Source organism: Chaetodon auriga, chromosome 7 (genome assembly GCF_051107435.1).
Source record: "Chaetodon auriga isolate fChaAug3 chromosome 7, fChaAug3.hap1, whole genome shotgun sequence".
Taxonomy (NCBI): domain Eukaryota; kingdom Metazoa; phylum Chordata; class Actinopteri; order Chaetodontiformes; family Chaetodontidae; genus Chaetodon; species Chaetodon auriga.
Genome location: NC_135080.1, coordinates 42,070 through 58,327, shown reverse-complemented (window position 1 = coordinate 58,327; position 16,258 = coordinate 42,070). Strand labels below are relative to the sequence as shown.

The window sequence follows — 16,258 nt, the reverse complement described above, 5'->3', positions numbered from 1 at the left end:
ACTTCATTTTATGACAAAAGTGCTGCACAGCAGCAACGCGTAGGGTTTTGTGATGGTAAAGTTTACGAGGAGATATTAAATGCAGCATAAGAGGGTCACGTTCGGTCGTAGAGCTCCGGGGTTCACTGCAGCTGACGTAGAATAAAGGAGCAGCACCACCCGGTGGTAGAGGAGTGAACTGCAGGTATCAGCCGATTACATTTAAACAAGGTGAAAAAGTGACAAACTATGAAGTGCAACAGTAACTAAAAATGAGGTGTAACCCTAACTACAGCTACTACTAGTAATAATAATAATAATGCCACTTTTATACCAAAATGAATGCGTATATGCAGGTTTTTCAAGCCCTTGTCAATCTCCTAAAAATAGATTCCTGTTTTTTTTGTCCAGTGTCAAAGACATATAGCAGTGATTGAACAGCAGCTATAAGCAGAAAAACCATGAGTACCTTCACTGATGAGCTTTAAAAAAGAAAACTGTAGAAACATTTGAACTAAGCAAAGTCACAAGAAATGCGTGGAAATAACAGATCATGTGACAAATTCAACATAAAGCAAATTTTCAGGTTTATTTCGACGGCAACTTTGAACAATGAGCACAGAAAAGGTGTTTCACATAAAACGTTAAAGGCTTTCAGAAGAGCTGGAAAGGAAACAATAGAAATATTTAGAAATAAATGTGACAGAAAACCCATTTCAGGTATCAAAAAGCGTAACTTCTAATTGTCAATTTTAATAAGAAACAAAAATTTAGTTTTGAAAAAGGGAATGTGTTCTTATATTTCTTATTTTGGGGTTTTACACAATAAAAACATTCTGTTTTTATCAGAACATGTCAAACAATGGTGACGTGAAGATACTGAATACCAATAACAAAAAAGACAATGAAATGACACGTTTGGATAAAAGATAATTGTAATCCTCCTGAAATGTTTGTTTAAATGTTTTTTGAAATATGAACCCGTTTTGTTATTATTCGGAATATTTAGACAGATGAAATTTAATGAACACGGGGAGTAGATGATCAATAAGTCGTATTCTGACTGGCTGCTGAGAAAATAAACCTTCACAATGTTTTCTTGTCTGGAATCAATCGTGTGTTGTGCGTCATGTTGACGCAGGCGAGTGGGCGTGGCAGCCGTGACTTCACCTGTCACTCAGGTAAACTTAGCTGCGACAAAAAGCCACCAAACACGGAAGTGAGTCACTTGTCCGCGCAGAGCTGAGTCCTTCGAACGTCTCACAAACAGTTTTCAGCGTGATTCTCGATTTAAATCCGGTTCCACTTTCAGATCAACATCAACAGAAACATGAAGCAGAGGCATTTCAGGTGCAGTCTGTTGGCGGTCTGTTTCCTCGTGTGTGCCGGTCTGGCTCTGGACTGTGACTGGGACCAGTTCCCGGGAACGGATCAGAGTCTGGACACGGCCTCCGTGAACCCCGGAACGCTCCACATGGACGTGATCCCGGGCGTGTCGGACCCGGAGAGCTGCCGGGCTGCCTGCTGCGACAAGGCCGACTGCGACATGGCTTTGTTGGGTCACCCGGCGGACGGACCGCCGCAGTGCCTGCTGGTGAAGTGTTTGACCCAGAACCGGGAAGACTGCGTTTTCCAGCCCAGGTCACAGTTCGAGGTTTACCGCAAGAAGGTGAAGACAGAGACCAACGAAGAGGCGAAGGAAGGCGGGGAGAGGCGCATCGCCCCCCTGCTGGGACCCCTGGAGCCGAAGACCAACGAGACCAACAACAGTAAGAGCGGCAAAGTTCCTCATTTCCGCTGAATGAGTCAAGTGAAAACCTCGTTGACAGAAAAGGACACAAGAAAATGAAAAGTATCAAGTTCAAAGTCAGATAGATTATTAATAGATTAAAGGGAGGAAGTGATCAGACAAACATGAGTGAGGATCCTAAATGCCAGTAACAAATAACTTCATAATCGATTCGTTTGATTTTTACTTTATTAATTAGTCACATCAGTAAATGATTTGCTTTAAAACTCAAAGATCCACTTTCAGTAGTTTCAGAGACAGGAAACAGAAAACTGAGGAAATCTGATGACAGAGCCACTCAATCATTTCAAAATAAAAGCAGCACGTGAGTGAGGTTGATTCATTAGAAAGTTGAATAAGAAAAAAACATCTGCTGACATGAGGAAGAGGAGGAGGAGGAGGAGGAGGAGGAAGGTAAGGTGATGAGTCACTGAGCAGAGATGAAGAGACCAACAGTCTAAAGGAGGCTGATGGTGATGATGATGTCATGAAGAAGATGAAGATTTGATTCCCACATGTCCTGGAAAACTGATTTTCTTAAAAAAAAAATAAAAAAATTAAAAAAAAGGCTGTTTATATACAAGAGATCGAAATGTTCTTTTCTTCGTTCATAGAAATTTAGATTATCAAGCCATTCATCAAATGTGTTATTCTGCTTTCGTGGTAATGCTGATGTACCTGAACAAGCTGAATTCCAAAGCCTTAACCCAACCGTCAGCTGATCATCTGATTAATATTGTTAGTGAGTAATTTGCAGGCTGGTGTTCAGGCCGACATACTGACGTGAGCGTACTGTGTAAAATCAGTCCGTATCTAAATGAAGAGCATGAAGTCAGGTATGTGAGGGCTTTCAGAGAAATCCTAATTATGGTGTCAATGTTGATTACAAGCCAGAAACATTTTCAACTGGTTGTTGAAAATGTTTTTCTATCTAATCAACAGTCTAGATGATATGAAACAGAAGTTTTCAATCGATAATGATTCCACCAGTCGAGAAAGTTTGAGAAAAAACACCTTATTTGATGAAGGTCTATGTTCTCTGAGTTTCAGAGGATAAGATAAAACGGTATTGATCCCACGCTGGGGACGTTTAGTTGTTACAGATAGCAAGAATAAAAGGGAGACATAGAAAACAACAAAATTTACAATACAACAGGGTACAGAATAAAATCAAATTATATATGATGTGCATTATATACAAAAGAGTATAAACACACTGTTGCTGTTCCTCAATGGGAAAAAAAATTGAATTGCACATGAGTAAGATATGGATAATAAAATACTGTGTTTTTGTGCTATTGCATGGTAGAAAAATGTATACCACAGTATAAAGATCTGTAATATTCCACAAAGATATGCATTAGTAATGCAGAGAGGCCTCAGCAGAGTGTGTTAGTGTCTGTTACTTCCTGGTTGGTGCAAAGAGAAACAGGTGAGAAATGCAGCTAAACTCGTCCTGCTGTTTCTCACCTGTTCAGGTAAATCACCTGGAATGTGATTTACTTCTTCAGTTTCTTAGGAAATCCTTTGAAACTCTTTGAGTACTTGTATTTCTTCCTACATTGCAGTGTAACTGTGATTGATTGATTGATTGAATGATTGATTGATTGATTGATTTTGTGACACAAAAAAAAAAAAATTCAAAGGATAACGTCGATAAAGTAAAATAATGTATTTCAAACAGGGTCAGAAGATTTTGAAAGACAAAGAAAATACAAAGAAGCAGAAGACAAACTGAAAATCAAGAACACGTCACCACAGTGTAAGAAACCAGAGAATTCCTACATCAAAGGACAAGGACAGCTAAAATGACAGTGTCCCCCAGACGTCCTTAGCGTCCTGTGACCCTCGTCCATAAATACGACCCACCCTGCCATCTATGAGCTCCTCTCATGTTGCACAGCTGGAGCCACAGCTTCACATCCCATTTCTTCTTAGTTCCAAGCAGGATTGACTCAGTTTTACCCAAATGTACTGAAAGCTTGTTTTCCACGAGCCGCTCTCTTACACTTTCTCATCCTTTACATACAACAAGAGCCTGCAGTTCACAGCCGCTGGCGAATCGTTGATAAGCACATGAAAGAAAAGAGGCCCAGCAGCACACCACGTGTAATTTTCTGAGGTTGTGATAAAACCCCATCAGCCTCACAGGCTTGAGTGCTTCCTGTAAGAGGTGAACCATTTTATAGCCGAATGCCTGAAGCCATGCACTGCAGCTTTTATTGATATCATGATTCATGCTGTCAAAGGCTTTTTTCAAATTTTCACTGTTTCATGAAGTCAAACATATAAATAAGCAGGTTTCAGGAAAGGATGCAGCTCTGAAGCCAGACTGAAACTCATACAGCAAAAAATGGAATCTAAGTACTTCTCAACCTACCACTTCTATGTCTTTTAGAAATCTTATAAGGAAAAAAATAACTGTATGATCACTGACGGCACTATCAAGGATGCCTGATTGTGCCATTTTTTCACATTCTGAGGCCAACATCAAGTCCAGTGTTGACTGTTTACTTACAGACACTCCTCATTCATTTTCACACTTTACAGAAATTTGAAAATTATTTACTAATCAGCTCTAAGTAGGAGGCAATAAGTTTGTATTAAAATTGTCCTGAGGATGGTCCTGTGGCTGAGTTTGAATTATTGTATATTGTATTTCCTCCTCTGACATCACTTGTCACCTTTAAACCAACCTGGCCAGGTAGATACCGAGTCTTTACAGAAAGCCTTAAGCCCAGTTATCTGCAGTGTGAATGCAGCCTGTGTTAGAGGTTTTGTTCTCTGCTGAGTGTTTCAGGTCAGACCGGTCTGTCTGGTTTCTGTTCAGCTTTGAAAGAGGAACTTTAAACCTGAAAGGAAAACAGACGTTGAATATGAAGTGTTTGACCCTGAATAGAACATTAACTGTCTCACAAATGTTCAGTTAGCACAGTCAATCTAAACTTATTTCTCTATTGCATGATGCGGTATTGAGACTTTATTTCTGAAAAATGTCTCTATTCAGAAACATTCGTCAGTAAAATTGAAGCAGACTTTGTAAAAACAAAGTCATTCAGAAACATTTGAAACTAAATAACTCATTTGATGGACTATCTGAAAAATGCGCCATCACAAAGAAGAGTTTCTGTTTTTGAGATGCATGTTTTTCACAGGGCAGTAAAGATACTGTCAGAGTGGAAGAAACAGATTTTAATCCTAAAAACACTTGAAACAGGAAAAACAGAGATATGTGTCTGTGGGAACCTGAAATCCGTCAATCATCTCTGTCCAACCAATCACAGGTGACACCCCACACAACGGTGCTATGCTCCGTTTTATTTGTCACCTGTGGTTGAATGAAGACTTAAATGACTGAGGATCTGCTGTTATGTCGTCTGCGTAACATCTTTTAAGAAAACATTGTGTGTTCGACTCACAGTGTCATCAGTGTAACTGCGACATAAAAGCAGCTTTAAGCTGGTTGTAGATCAGCAGAGAGCGGGTGTGGCCTCAGAGGGAGGAAGCTTACAGCACTTACAGGTTTGACCATGCTAACGTCTGCTGTTAGCTTGCGTTGCAGTCAGACCAACAGAGGTGTAGTGGACAGAAGTGGAAGCTAAATCAATAACTTATCAGTATCAATCAGTCTGTGTTCACGTGTCTTCTGTTCTTCCAGTTCGTTGTCGTCTGCCGATGAAGGTTGGTTCATGTCGAGCGGCGTTCCCAAAGTTTTACTACAATGTGACCAGTCAGAGTTGCCGGAGCTTCATCTATGGAGGCTGTGAGGCCAACACAAACAACTTTGACTCCCTGGACGAGTGTCAGACCACCTGCAGCGGAGTCACAGGTACACACTGATGTCACATCTATTAAAGACGTTTGAAAGGCTTCATTTAGCATCCTCATAAAGCTGCTCACAGTTCATGTGTCTTTGATGTCTCAGGCTACTGATTGGCTGTCGTGCTGATCACAGTTGCTGTTTTATTTAAATTCAGTTTAAACGTTAAAATGTTCTGACTGGCGGTATGTTGAGATATTTTCCATCTACATAGACAAGAGTTTTCAAAATCTGACATTGTGGACAGACTCAAGACAACTGAGAGACAACGTTTATTCAAAGTGTCTCCATTAGCAATCTACTGAATTAGCCATTGGCAGCTTTTGTTCTCAATGTGAACACGGATGTACAGACAGTTATCACTAGATCACTTTGAACCTGATTCTCTGGCAGGTTCTGCAGAGTCTTTTGTCTGTAACATCTAAGTGAATTTACTCTGAATGGACATCAGCGATCATGACCTCTTCAAGAAGTGGACTTCAAACTGAATGATGTCAACATGTGTTTCATGTGCTTGTATACACAGTTGATTGGGTTATGACTCTGAGAAGGAGTCCGATTTTTGAATCAAATGCTGTAGCTGCAGTCAGGCCTGAGTGTCTTTTTATTAAAAGAAATGAGACATTCATTTTTAACAGGACATTTATTAGGTATAAGTGTAGGTAATTTGTTATTATATTCACAGTGATCATGTCTTAATTGCTGGATTGAAAACTTATTTAATTTATATTGTTTGCATGTTGGCTCAACTTCAAAAGTGTGATTCTGGCGGGACTTGAGCCCACAACCTTTGGATCACTCCTCAGCAATGACTAGAAGTTTAATGCGCTGTGTGTGAGTGATTTGATCCGTATATATACTGTATATATACCGTACCAGCACCAGTACAAAGTGTGGACACACTGTGTCCACACTTTGTACACTGATGTAGATTCAGACATTTACAGTTTGAAAGATCAAAAAAATGTAAACCAAGTAGAATTTTTCTTGTTAGCTTTGATGGCAGCGTCGCTCTCTGTGCTCGTTCTCTCAGCTGCTTCATGACGTCGCGATTCTCCATCAGTCTTGAAGGGGTTCTCATATAAGCTGAACACTGATTCACTGCTTTTCCTTTACGCTGAGCTCCAGCTCATCTCAAACATCTCAGCTGGGATCTGGTCAGTTGATTGTGGAGACCAGGTCATGTGATGCAGCTCTCCATCACTTCCTGGTCAAAAAGCCTTCACAGAGCCTGGAGGTGTGTTCTGGGTCGTTGTCCTGATGAAGGACAAACAGCTGGACTGACCTGTGGCTGCAGGATGCTGTGGTAACCGTGCTGGTTCCCCCCACACCATCACACCTCCACCTCCTGCTGCTGCATGGTGGAACCACACCTGCAGATACCATCAGTTCACTTTCTGAGTCTCACAAAGACACGATGGCTGGAACCAAACAGCTCAGATCTGGACTCATCAGACCAGAGTCCGGGTCTCTTCTGGTCTGATGTCCAGTCCTTGTGGTTCTTGGTTGGAGCAGGTCTCTTCTTCATGCTGGTCTCTCTCGGTCTTGGTTTCTCTGCAGCTGTTGGACCATGAAGGCCTGATGAAGACCTCCTCCATCAGTGGATGCTGAGATGTTTCTGCTGCTTCAACTCTGAACAGCTTTAATCTGAGCTGCTGTTAACGGCTGATTTCTGAAGCTGCTGACTGTGATGAACTTCTCCTCCGCAGCAGAGGGACGTCCCGGTCTTCTGTCCTGGATCAGTCCTCATGAGAGCCAGTTTCATCCGAGCTATGATGGTTTATGATCTTGAAGATACATTCAAAGTTCCTGAACCTCTCTGGACGGACTGACCTTCACGTCTTAATGATGGACGTCATTTCTCTTATTTGAACATTTCTCGTCATAAAATGGATTCCTGCAGTAGTTGAATGGAGCTGTTTACTGTAAACCAACACTCCCTCTGCACGACAACTGATGCTCTCAGACTCATTAAGAAGGACAGAAGTTCCACTATTGACCTTCTGACATGCCTAACCTGTTACCTGAGGACCAGGTCATAAAGCAGCTGAGAGAACGACCACAGAGAGCGAAGCTGCATCAAAGCTGGAGGAGGCTTCTTCATAATTCCATGTGTTCTTTCATAGTTTTGATGACGTGTGTGTGTGTGTGTGTGTGATGACAGAACAGTGATGGATTCATTCACAGGAATTTGAAACCAACTGGGAGCAACACAACTCCACCCTGTTGAGAAATGGTGTCACATGTCATCACGAACAAACGCACACACACACACACACACACACACACACACACACACACACACACACACAGAGTGAACAGTGCACATGAAATCTGCTGCGTAGCCATAAGCTGTGCGTTTGCTCTCCTTGATTTTTATTTTGCAAGAAAAATGCAGACCAAGTTAAATTATGTTGGACAAATGAGGATTTGGAGAATCCTCTCTCTGCACCTGTGCAGGTGAGTCTGCAAGAATCAGACCAGATAAACAAACTATCTAACATCACTTCCTATTTATTATGTGGTGCACTACATTTACTGTCTGTTGCCCTCAAATGTCACACAATTAAATGAAAAAGCAGAGTCCAACATGTGCAGTCCTGTCAGGTGCCAATCCCACAATGCACTGCTCTGCATTTAACAGATCACATGCGTCTTCATCTGCCAGTGATGATACAACATGATGACGAGCCGTAATCTGAATGCTGCTCGTTGCGCTGAGTGTGCTTTACAGTCAGAAGTGACTCATCTTGGACTGTTAGTCCTGGTCTAACTGGTCTACCGGTGCTATCTGTATCACTGTCATCCCTGTGTGTCCAGTGCCGAGACACAAATGACCAACGCAAGCTTCCTGTCAGGTTCAGGAAGTTGAGCCGGTGGACAGAAATCAAAGGATTTCTGGTTGAATCTCCAGCTCCTCCTCCTCCTCCTCCCCCTCCTCCTCCTCTCTTCTTCCTCTTACAGACATCAGATGAGATCAGCTGAAGATCATTAACGGCAGCAGTGGACTCAGTGTGTCTGTAATGGTCGGTGTCTCTTCTCTGCAGAAGGAGCTGAACTCACAGTTAATTATTGATCCCAGATCAACATGTGAATGTCATCGGTGTCGTGGTTATGAATGGCTCCAGCTGTTTTCATTCAACGAGTCATTTAATCAATGTTTCACATGTAATTCACAAATGAATTAGACTTGCTGGGGATTTCAAAAGGATCCATAAATGCAATAGATCCACATCCCTAATAACTCGCCAGTGAAACCAGTACATGAGCCATGTAACTGAAGTCTGTGTGTGTGTGTGTGTGTGTGTGTGTGTGTGTGTGTGTGTGTGTGTGTGTTCAGGTTCAGTTCTTCCTGATGAGTCGACTCACGCTCCTCAACCCCCTGTCAAAGCTGCTCGAATGGTTCCTGCCTTCAGAACAAGTAAACACACTTTCTGCCATTTATAGTGGTGACATGGTGTCAGTAGAGGTGTTATCTGTGTGTGTGTGTGTGTGTGTGTGTGTGTGTGTGTGTGTGTAAAATCAGTGTGTGTGTTATTCATTGTAATAGTGGTTAAACTGATTAATGCCATCTTATAATTTTCTGTCTGTCCATCCAGATGTGGCTCAAGATGCTGAAGGTCCAGTTGAGCCTGAACCTGCTGCTACAGAGTCTGTACACCCTCAGGAGACAGGTAACACCTACACCTGGACACACCTACACTTGTCCAGCCCACTGTAGATGAAACCACTCCCACTACAATTGGCATCACATGTCTTTAGCTGCTTTCATGTCAGTGCTGGCTAGCTAACTCTTGTCTCATCTGTGGTCTGACAAACAGTAAATTCGTCAAATTCAGCCTCATGGTGCTTTTCTCAAGCTACTGTAGCTTCCACATTTCACTGTGTTGTAAAAACAAGACACGCCACTTGGACACACCCACACCTGGACACAGCTGCATAGAGCTGAGACAGTGATTAATCGATCAGAAAATCGTCTGAAGCTGCGGTCTTCCTCTGGTTTCTGCAGTGGTCAGATTCTGTTTTTCTGTTAAATATCAGTAAATGAACATTGCTGCCTTTTGGTCAATCAAGACATTTGAAGATGTGTGTGTGTGGGTGTGTGTTCCCTGTGTGCGTATGTGTTCCTGTGTGTGTTTGTTACCTTTGTGTGTGTGTCTGTGTGGATTGTGTCTGACTTCTTCTTCTTGCCTGCAGAAATGTCAGCAGAAGACTTTGCTGGTAAGTTTTAACTGTTTTCTCTCTGCGAAATGAAGCAGCTTTTCAGTTTATTTCACTCTTTAATTCTTATTTATTTCTTCTGTTTTCACTGTTGTGTCCATCTTTCACTTTCCATCAGTTTATGACAGCAGCAGCTGTTCAAGATTAAATTGTGTCCTAGAGAAGATTATCACGTATGATTAATCAATAAAGGCAGATTAACTTTTATTGATTTCAAAGAAAAAGTTGGCACAAAAGGTAGGTTTTATATTATTTCAGGGTTACATGAGCTAGTCGCAGGAGATAAGAAACAGTAAATCAAAATAAGTAGCACATACAGAAGTCCAGTCCACCACAAAATTAAATAAAAAACCACATCACAGCAGGCTTCAGGTAAAATCCGGACAGATACTCCATCCATTTTTGGATTGGTCCAAATGTCCCATTGCCTGCACTATCTTAATATCTACTAAACATTTAGCAGGTCTCCTGGTTTTCTGACACCTCGAAATGATTCAGAAGGATGTTATAAAACCACTGCAATAAGACAAGAAGCACCACTCTATATGTCATTCTTCTCACACACCTAAAACAGGAGTTAATGAGAAGACTGAACCAAACCAGCATCTCATTTTGTCGTACAAAATAATCAGGAGTAATGATAAGTTCCAACTTCCAAAACAAATATACCTCCATCAGTGTCTTTCTGGCATATGATCACATCTATATAATATCTTTTCTTGTGTAAACTTTGAAACTTCACCTCATTCTTCTAAGATATTCAACCATTTCGGTGGTCAAAGTCTTGTCTCTGCCACAAAGAGTCCATACTTTTAACATAAAGCAGTCAGATTTAGTCCACTGATCTGCTTCAGCTCAGACTGAACCTATTTTTTTTTCATCACCTTCAACAAAAAGTTCCACTAAATTAATAAATAAACATTAAATGTAAAAAAAAAAAAAAAGACTGCATTTTGGAGTTTTGTCCATAACACGTAGTTTTACAAACATTTCTAGTAACAGACAGAAGCAGCTGGACAGAGACCATCACAACACCAGTTTAACACAACGACGTGAACTGGTGACTCAGAAATGTGTTTTCTCTTCTTAAGCTGTGGTTTCTGTCAGCTGATCTCAGTGCAGGAGTGACCACACCTTTAACAACAGCATTGATGTTCAGGAATGCAGCAAGACCGGCTCATCTCCTTTTTATTTCTTCACGTTTCATCTCATTCACAAGACTTTACAAAACTTACTGAATTCTGAATACATAACACTTTTGTCTCCCAATATAAAATGTATGTCTCTTTAGCTGCTTGATGTTTTCTGTCCGTCTGCTGTTTGCAAACAGTGACAAGATAAAGAAACAAATGAAGATACTGCCTGGATGGATGAAACAACAGATACAAAGACAACTCTGACATGAATAAAACTTCTGTTTCTGTGGTGTTGTCCAATCAGAGCGCTGTGGGGCGGAGCCTCTGGTGGGCCCCTGCAGAGCAGCGTTTCGGCGCTGGTACTACAACACGGAGACAAGCAGCTGCCAATCATTTATCTATGGAGGCTGCAAAGGAAACAACAACAACTATGACAGCAAGGAGAGCTGCATGGCTGCATGTACAGGTGAGTACTGCACCTGTATGTAGATGTACAGGGGAGTCTATACTCATACAGGTCGGCAACACACCAGCCTGTACTGACACAGGTATCCGCGCAGATCAGTGACACACCTGACTCTGCTGGTGCAGGCAAGTACTGCACAGGTGCCGGACAGAAATACAATGACAGCACTAATAATAGACATTTAAGTAACAATAAAACAATATGTGAGATAGATACAGATATACAATATATTTATGTATGTGATATATGTACGTATTGGGACCAGATGGTATATGTATATAATTTAGCACCATGGCTGTAATAACAATGACAGCTAAAGCCTCTGGCTTCCATACAGGTAAGTGACACACTTCTCTGCACCTGTGCAGGTGAGTCTGTAGCTGCCCAGGTCAGTTGCACACCTGTTTGTACCCACACAGATCAGTAAACACGCCTGTCTGTATCTCAGGTGAGTAAATGCTGTGTGTCAGTGTTGAAGTTCTCTTGTCTCTTCCTGCAGTCACTGTGCTTCCCTCCTCCAAGAAAACCGTCGATGGTGAATCTTTTACAGAATACAAAGGTAAACAAATATAAAGAAAACCACTAAACATCCAGTCTGGGGACAAATAAAACCAGGAAGCTCTCATAACTGAATGTTGTGTTTCTAGACCAGTGTATGGTGAGCCCTGACCCCGGTCCCTGCCGCGCTGCCTTCCCCATGTTCTACTTCAACCCCAACGCCGGCGCCTGTCAGTCATTCATTTATGGTGGTTGTCAAGGCAACCAGAACCGTTACAGCAGCATGGAGGATTGCCTGAGGCGCTGCACCACAGACGGTAAAGACACTCATCATCACTACACTCAACATGTCTCCCAGTGACCACCACACTGCAGACATACTGGGCATACTGCAGACTGGAAGCCAGGTTTCTATATATTTCTATATTTATATTCAATTGAATACAGTACAGAGACCCAATACTTAATGTTCAGATTGATAAACCTGGTTTTCTTTGTGAATATACTTTCATCCTGAATTTGATGCAACACCTTCTAAAAAAGTGGGTCAGGGACCTTTTGACCACAGTGTTACATCATCTTTTCTTAAATGACACTCAGTGTTTGGGAACTGAGGACACTAACTGTTATAGTTTTGAAAGTGAAATTGTTTCCCATCGTTGCTTGATATACAACTTTTTTGATGCTTTGCAAATCAATGCATTCTGTTTTTGTTTGCTTTTTGCACAGTGTTACAACTTCTTAAATATTCTACCCTTTTCTCTTTCCAGCTCACTTTGACGGTCACGGCAGAGCTCGTAACCGCTGGACTGCAGGTTAGTTTGCAGTCATCAGACAACCTCCAGTGTGATATCATCACCAGGTCTTTTAGTTTTTAGAAGTTCCCAGTGCACACTGCATTTAGAGTTGAATGCATCATTAACATACTTCAACATTACTTGTGAATAACTTCATCACATGCAGGTTGGAACAGTTTTAATGGAAGGCGTTTTTAGAATTACATTCACACAACACAGAGAAGCCAGCAGTGCAACATGAACAACGTGTCAGACCTTTATTGGATTTTGGCATCAGTTCGTAATCAAAGCTGAGGACAGTCTGTCGGCTTCACAAACACTTGTCACTGCCTTGCATTAAATGAAGTACCTGCTTCCTCTGAACGCCTCCAACAGTAACTTTTGTATGCTAACACCTGTGTGTAAAATACCTGTGCATTATCTTGTAGTGTGCAACTGCGATGAATCTTCATCTTTTCTCTCTTCCAGCCATCTTCCTCTTCATCACTCTGGCAGCCATTTCTGCTCTGCTGTTGGCAACGCTCATCATCATCACAATGAGACGTCGCGGTCTGTCCCGTCGTCCTTCCTCCATTAGGTAACGTTCACCCGTCACTGTGTAACTCCATCAGTAACCTCAAATGAAGTTTCGTCATCTGCAGTCTGTAGTCGCATCATCACCCCCCTGAGGATGTAATCCTCACTGCACACAGTTGGCAAGATCTTTAGCGAGGTGAAACTGTTTTTCCTGAAGGTGGTGCCAGAGGAAAGCTCAGGTTTTTATTTAAATCAACCCCACCCACCCAAATCAGAAATATGGAAGTCCGGTGATGAAGCAGTCTGCTTGTCTCTGTCACATGATCACATGATCTGCATCACTTCCACACATCAGTGCTTGGTTGGGTATTGATAAATAGAAGTTGATCGCAGTGATTGATAGATTATTTTCAGTATTCTATTGTCACTCTGTGCAGATACAGAAAAAGTGTTATTTATTAAACCAGTACAACCAGTTAAACGCTGAATTCGATGCATTAAGTTTACAAAATGAACAAAGAGGAATATCCTTGAATTGACTTTTATGTTTGAATTATTGTTCAATATTCAAGTTGTGGAACTGTTTGTGTTTGTGGCTGAAGAGTCACCAACAGATCAGATTTTGCTTTGAATGATGGATGGATGGATGAATGATGGATGGATGATGATGAATGGATAAGGGATTGATGGCTGAATGATGGATGGATTATGAATGAATGATCATGACAGATGAATGATGGATGGATGGGTGGATGGATGGATGGATGAAAGATACACGGATGAATGATAGATGGAGGATGGATGGGTGGATGGATGGATGAATGAATAATGGATGGATGAATGGATGTAATGATATTTGTCTCTTTCTACAGTGACAAGGAGGAGCTGCTTCCAGACCCAGATGAGCAGTCCTCTGTCGAGTCTCTGAACCTCCCAGAGAGCCCCAAACTGGACAAGGCCTGAGGAGAGGCCCTGCATTCACCTGGGACCACTGAGGGGCTTGTTTCAAGAGATACTCCGCCTCAGAACTGATTTCAATAGATGTTCTTCCTGTGACTTCTTTCAGTTGGTCAACTTGGTGACAGAAATGTCAAAGCAAAACTCACAGAAACCCATTTTAGAGCCAGACAAGCCAACAGATTAAGAAACTTCACATTCAATAATTTCACACGAGGATGTGACTGTGTTGTGTTTGACCTCAGGAATAATGTGGATATCAGTTTTGTGGTGGATTTTTGCTTTAACTTTGTAAGCTGTGTTAGAAAAGCTAATAATCAGATATCATCTCATCAGTGTGGATCAAAGGGAAACTGTCGCACATACCACTTAATGTTTATAACTTCTTAAATTAACTTTTCTATTCCTTTGAGCAGGTTGATTTTGTCTCAGGAGCAAACCTGATCCATCTGTCATTCAGCCTTTATTGATCAGTTTCTGCTGTAATTCATGTCGATTGAATTAATGAAATCTTGTCATTCTCTCTGAGGGTTAGATGTTCAGATGCATTCCACTCTCATCTCTATACATCAAATATGAAGCTACAACCAGCAGCTGGTTATCTTAGTTTAGCATTTAGACTGGAAACAGGGGGAGACAGTTAGCTTGACTAGGTTCAAACATAACAGAATCCACCTGCCGGCACCTGTTAAGCTCATTTATTAACATGTTACATCTAATTTGCTTCTTCTGAATAAAAACCGAGGTATGAGGAACAGCGTCCAGAGCTAGGCTAGCTGTTCCCCCTGTTTCTGATCTTTGTGTGAAGCTAAGCTAACCAGCTACTGGCTGTAGCATCATAATAAGTGTACATACATAAGAGTGGAATCAGCCTTAAGATGTGCTTCTCAGGGAGGAAAAGGAGACGATTCTCCAACATGTCAAACTATTCCTTTAAAAATTGCAAATAAAGTCTTCAGATCAGTGAAAGTTTGATGATCAAGTAAAGATCATTTTGCGGGCATCGTTCTGATCTTAAAAATGTTGTAATGTGGATTATTTTTTATAATACCTCCAGACTCCAGGCACAACAACTGTGATCGTGCAGTAGATGTTCACGTGTTGTGTTTTTTTTAGCTTCTCTTTTGTTGTTTCAGGTTTTATAAACTGGTTTTATCTTTGTGAAATTTAAATGCAGTTTGTTTGCTTCTCAGCCTGCTTATACTGATTAATGATAAGTTATCAAATCATTTGAAGTCATTTATTCTCTACGATTTTAACTTTCTATATTGTGAGAATTCTGTGTTTTCTTTTTTAATCTTTGTTAACTGAATATTTCTGTTTTTTGTACTTTGGCAAAATCAACAATGTGAAGGTCTCACTTTGATCTCTGGTGACTGATGGAGATGGAGGTTTGACATCAGTTTCTATGTTTTATGGATTAAACTATTAAATGTGTAATCAAAAGTGTGTTTTTAAGAAGCTGAACGGTATAAAGCGTAAATTTGTAGTGGTCAGCCCGTTCTCATTCCCAGGGCATCTCGTCCAGAAGCTAAAGGGTTACCCTAACACTTTAGGGTATGTATGTATGAAACACTAACTAACTCCAATGTAAATCTATCCGCAGCATTATTAGAGGCTCCGAGCAAATTGATGTACTATGAAGGGAAAGAAAGTTTGAAAGTAGAGGAAGGTGGGGTCGATGGATGGGTCAAACAATTGCGCCACTTCCACTTTCCATAAACAGATATGAAAACAAAGTGAACCATTTTTTCCAAAACTAACCAAGTCGTTTTTGTGCCTAAGTCCAACCAAATGGCAACTGTTTCTCATCATTAACCATGTGTCAGAAAGGCCTCCTGGCAGGAAGGTTTGGCACCTTGCTGGAATGAGACTGTGTTTGATATTGCTGTGAATGAGTTAACAGTGGGTGCATCTCATACCGAAATAAAGGGTACCTTGAACATGTAAATGAGACATGTGACAAAGCGTTGTTATTTGGTGCTCTGGGAATGAGAACAGGTTGCAACTTTAAAAGCGAGAAGGTCTCATGTTCAGCCTCCAGTAGTTTCTTTAGCGTTCTTTAAAAACAAGAAAATA

General features: G+C 41.2%; 1 protein-coding gene across 1 annotated transcript; it reads left to right on the top strand.

Moving 5' to 3' along the window:
- The first annotated feature begins 1,185 nt into the window (after positions 1–1,185).
- spint2 (serine peptidase inhibitor, Kunitz type, 2) lies at positions 1,186–15,617 on the top strand. Its single transcript, XM_076735865.1, has 11 exons — positions 1,186–1,748; positions 5,427–5,597; positions 8,929–9,009; positions 9,188–9,262; positions 9,786–9,809; positions 11,250–11,411; positions 11,911–11,970; positions 12,059–12,226; positions 12,680–12,724; positions 13,175–13,283; positions 14,095–15,617. Exons 1-11 carry the CDS (start codon positions 1,310–1,312, stop codon positions 14,183–14,185), a joined length of 1,425 nt encoding a protein of 474 aa, XP_076591980.1. The 5' UTR covers positions 1,186–1,309; the 3' UTR covers positions 14,186–15,617.
- Positions 15,618–16,258: the final 641 nt, after the last annotated feature.

Coding starts and splice junctions, on each gene's coding strand:
- spint2 (XM_076735865.1), top strand. CDS start 1,310: ATGAAGCAGAGGCATTTCAGGTGCAGTCTGTTGGCGGTCTGTTTCCTC. Junction 9,810..11,249: donor GTCAGCAGAAGACTTTGCTG/GTAAGTTTTAAC, acceptor TTGTCCAATCAG/AGCGCTGTGGGGCGGAGCCT. Junction 12,227..12,679: donor GAGGCGCTGCACCACAGACG/GTAAAGACACTC, acceptor TTCTCTTTCCAG/CTCACTTTGACGGTCACGGC.